The sequence below is a fragment of the Arachis ipaensis genome, chromosome B08 (assembly GCF_000816755.2).
Source record: "Arachis ipaensis cultivar K30076 chromosome B08, Araip1.1, whole genome shotgun sequence".
NCBI classification, from domain to species: Eukaryota; Viridiplantae; Streptophyta; class Magnoliopsida; order Fabales; family Fabaceae; genus Arachis; species Arachis ipaensis.
Window position 1 is genome coordinate 40,814,354 of NC_029792.2, and position 4,614 is coordinate 40,818,967.

The following is a 4,614-nucleotide window of genomic DNA, read 5'->3' on the forward strand; positions in this document are numbered from 1 at the left end:
TGTCGTCACCATTCAACATATCCGTGCTCCTAATAATATAATATGTACCAAGTTTGCTAAAAGTATAGTTGACCCGGGGACCTTTGCTGTAGTATAAATTTCTGTAGGCTGAGTATTAGAGTTTGAAAAAGCATTAGCAGGGTCTCACAATACTGACAATAGAATTCTCTCTCAAAAAAGTGACAACAAACTTAGTGGTGAGAGTTAAGACAAGAGAGAAGCATAAGTGTAAAACTCCTTGTGTCTCAGTTGCACCATGGCTGCCATATACATGCATGCAGCTACAGTGAAAAATAACATGATTATAATGACCCCAAATATTTAGTATGATTTTCCTAATTTATAGGAAATGGAATCCAAATTAAATTGTAATATTATTAGTATTATTTCAAGGAGCCTATGGAAATGTCTCCTATGGACATGAATAGTAACCAAACATAGCCTAAGGTGTTTAACCAAATGGATTTACAAGAGGCCAAGGTAAACGCCAGCTTATTCCGGCATTCAAGACTTGAAACCTTTTGTGAGATTGTGACCATGAACTCATTTGCAATAATCAAGCTGCCTTGCACATCACCTCTAATCTACTCTTTCATGAACCGCACCAAGCATATAGAAATTGATTACTATTTCATGGGTAAATATTATCTCCAAAGAAATTGAATAGACGTAGCACAGTTCAACAAATAAACAAAATACTGAAAACCTAAGTAATGGAAGAGCGAGTAATACCGCAGAGGAAGCTATTGATTCCATATGGCTCATTGGCTCTCCTACATATCTGACAGTCTTCTTGAAATACAAATCTTGATTGTAAACTTTCTCTGCCTGCAAATGAGCAGCTTGTTAAGACCAACTCTATGGTTTGGAATTAGAAAGTATTCTGACTATCAGAACTATATTTAAATGATATATTAAATGTTTCTGGTGCCAAATATGAATTCCAGATCTAATTTATAAATCTTTTCCCACTTGAAATGGAATATATTTAACAAAACACAGTATATCCTTCTTTTACTTTAATACCTAAAACTAGTATTATTAAACATCCTCCACACAACTTATTCATAAAAAAGGACTTGAGCAGATATCCTCCAAACTATTTCTAGACAAAATATTCAAACCAGTTGCAGCTTCAATTAGCATCTCTCTCTTTCTAGGCATTTTGATCTTTCTACAGATTTAAACGCAGAAAACAGAGTAGTTAAAACATTATCCTAAATCTTTTGGGAGACCACTATCAACTTTAAAATAAAAGATAGCAGAAGTTGTTGAATGGATTGTTTCGGCAAGAAAACACATCCAGCAATGTGATAATTGCAGACATAAAAGAACAATTACATCTTCCAGTTGAGTGCTCAATCTCTCCCAGTAGCCTAAGATGCTTCCCCTTACAGCATATACCCTTTGCACGTTCACTCTTTCTACATACTATGCCACCACAGCAGTTAGTTACACGTAGAGCCCACTATAATTAGCCCAGTTTTCTCTAGGTTCCTATCAGTTCTATGCTGCCTCATTGAACAGAGATAAGCAACACTAATAGCAGATTTGTTGTTAAGAAATAATTTTATAGAGGTAGTTGCAATTTATTATCAAGTTATCTGAAAATCAAACATAGTTCACAAATTCCAAATGCTGTGGCCTAAAAGGCTAAAATTCTGTCTCGGCACTTGATTTTACTCCTCAAAGTCACTAGATTTACAACAAGTATTCAAATGCCACAGAATTGGCTCCTCTCAATAACCAATCTTGTATAATCTACATTTATGATTTATGTATGCTCCCATGGGGATATAGTCCCACCTCTCTCGGACTCCGAATAACATTCCTCTTCTAGATGTATTTTATCAAAACAAATCCTTTTTCAAGGATAAGTATAGGATTAATACAGCTTTCATCAGATCAAAATGGCGTCAAGTTAAAGGATTTCTCTAAGAAAATAAAAGCCATATGGACGTATCTGGTTAAAAGTGTCAAAGTTTTCCTTCAAATAGACACTCTATCTCAAGATAATGAGTTTTTCAAGGAGATAATTTGGTATCTTGGAAAAGACGTAAGTTGCTCTGTATAGACTTTTTCTTCAAGTCTCCAATGAATAAGGCATTCTTAATATCCAACTGATACTGTGGCCAAAGATAGTTCAATAGAGGCCATCTTGGCACTGGAGAAGGCATTGACACAATCCAAAGTTCCAAACTGAATATTTGGGTGTGACATTTGGCAACAAGCAATAGCATCATTAGGACCCCACCCTACTAAGATATTTCCATCAACAATAACCAATGTGGCAGCAAGAACACCATCCTACCCATCTCAACCTCCACCTGGAACTGCAACCCCAACCAAAAAATAAAGCAGAAAAGACACCACTATAAATAGAGGACTTCAAGCTGCTTCAGTGGGGTGATGGGTTTTGTGTTCAACAACCTTTCCTTGCCAAGGAGTATAAGCACAAGAAAGTCGATAAAGAATGCCATGGGATGTCATAATATCTAGGAACTCGTTAGACAAATATTCCCTAGCATTAGCACCACCTAAATCATGAATAACACCAAATTGAGGTTTGATTTCTCAATAAAAATTTTGTAAAAGGCAGGAAAAAGGTAAAAGAAAAAATGTTTGGTAGACAATAGGACGACTCCTAAAATATCACAAATGGAAATTTCATCAGACTACCTAAAAGTGAACTTGATCTTTAAGAACTGAAAAGTGACATGGAAATTTGGTATATAACTGTATAAGTGTAGTAGGAATGTTGTTTACAATAAAAAGCACAAACCTACCTCGGAACAAATTTTCCCAACAGTGGAAATAGTCTCCACTGGGTATAATCCTCGTAGGGTCTCTGCCCCAAGAACAATTGCATCACTGCCTGAGAATTAAAAAGGAGAAAAGAAAACATATTTAAGATGAAGGTGAATTGCATACTTATTTATAATGTGATAAACCCAGAACTAAAAGAAATACTGAAGAAACAGATAATATCATTGTATCTAATCCCAGTGTCTAGGCCACAGGCAGAATTTGCTAAATCTAACAATAAAACTATAGCACATCATGAAAGGGATATATTTGTAAAATAAAACTTACCATCCAACACAGCGTTGGCAACATCAGTTGCTTCAGCACGGGTAGGTCTTAGATTATCAGTCATAGTGTCCACGACACGTGTAACAACAGCCGGCTTTCCAGCCATGTTGCACTTGTAAATAGCAGCCTTTTGGAATAAAAACACCTGCCAAATGTATAGACATTTGTAATAGTCCAGTAAAATGTACTATAAGCACTATAAACAGCTACAAAAGGCATACTACAATGACAACAATCACATGAAAGAATTTTAAATTCTGGTTTTTCTATACACGAAAAAGCTAACCTTCTCTGGTGGCAGATCTATCCCCAAATTTCCACGTGAGAGGATTATACCATCAGCTTCTCTCAATATCTCATCAAAATGAGTCAATCCCTAAAGAGTAGAAAACAGAAAGATGAGACTTCCAAAGCAATATCTTGACTATACGCCAAGGGTCTTCAACAATTATTATTGTCTATTTGGGTGGAAAGTAAAATGTTCAAATGATCTTAAAGTGCCTCACCTCTATATTTTCAATCTTTGCAAAAATTTGTGTCTGTTTGAGGTCACCGAATTTAGAGAGAAACTCACGAGCCTGCAGAATTGAAAATTATTGGCACATAAGCTAATTCCATTATGAAAAAACCAAAGGATTCCACCGACCTAGAGCTTATTATTTATGTTCAGGTTCAATGAACTCGAGCCTATATTTGTGTATCTTTCAATTTTAGTTAATAACAGAAAAATATTTTAGATTAACACCTAAAGGGATAAGCCATGTAACAGTGCAAGATATCCCTTGTTCCCACAGCTTATCAATTAGATAGAGTAATGTGCAGCAGCAACTACTCACTGCATATAAATACATCAATTAATGTACACTGTGACTCATTAGTTCAACAATATCAGATTTCAGAACTCAATCCTCTCCCTTTCTAAATCACTAAGATCCAAAGCTCCCTCTAAAGTCAAACCCTTTATCTCGACAGTTGTGCTTAACAAAATTAATACCAATGACAATTTACAGGTTCAAAGGCTGCATAAGGATATCTCCACTGATGTGTTTTATGTGTGGGACAAAATCGGATACACTTTCATATCTTGTTTGCCCTGTCCTATGGCTCTTTATGGAATACTTTGGTGTCTTTGGTGAGTGTTGGTTCTGCCTCGCAACCTTATGATAAGCTTTGTTGATTAAATTTGTTGGTTTAGGGGGAAAGAAAGAGACAACCTGTGGTATTGTGCAATATATGCTACTATTTGGACACCGGGTTGTAGTGCAATTCATGCTCCTTTAATGATAGATTTTCAAATAAGCAAATTCTGTGAGATAGAATTAGACACTTCTATTATGTCTAGTGTAAAACTCTTGATGGTTTTAGGGTTTTCCCTCTTAGGCACATTGAGAGATTGGAATCTACACTTCCACTAAGCTTTTGTTCAGAGACTTCAGAGGATCTCTTGTCCTCCCTTCTTGTATTATTCCATTCCCCGTCTTAATGACATTCTTTTATGTTCTTTTTCTTAGTTTTGTTTTT

General features: G+C 35.7%; 1 protein-coding gene across 1 annotated transcript in view; it reads right to left on the reverse strand.

The window, feature by feature from the left end:
* Positions 1 to 4,614, reverse strand: part of LOC107612980 (pyruvate kinase 1, cytosolic) — a gene marked incomplete in the record, with an annotated part of 18,243 nt that overhangs the window by 4,202 nt on the left and 9,427 nt on the right. Inside the window, 5 exon segments of the mRNA XM_016314792.2 lie at positions 733 to 828; positions 2,787 to 2,875; positions 3,094 to 3,238; positions 3,380 to 3,469; positions 3,600 to 3,671. Of these exon segments, the coding sequence (XP_016170278.1) occupies positions 733 to 828; positions 2,787 to 2,875; positions 3,094 to 3,238; positions 3,380 to 3,469; positions 3,600 to 3,671 (492 nt within the window).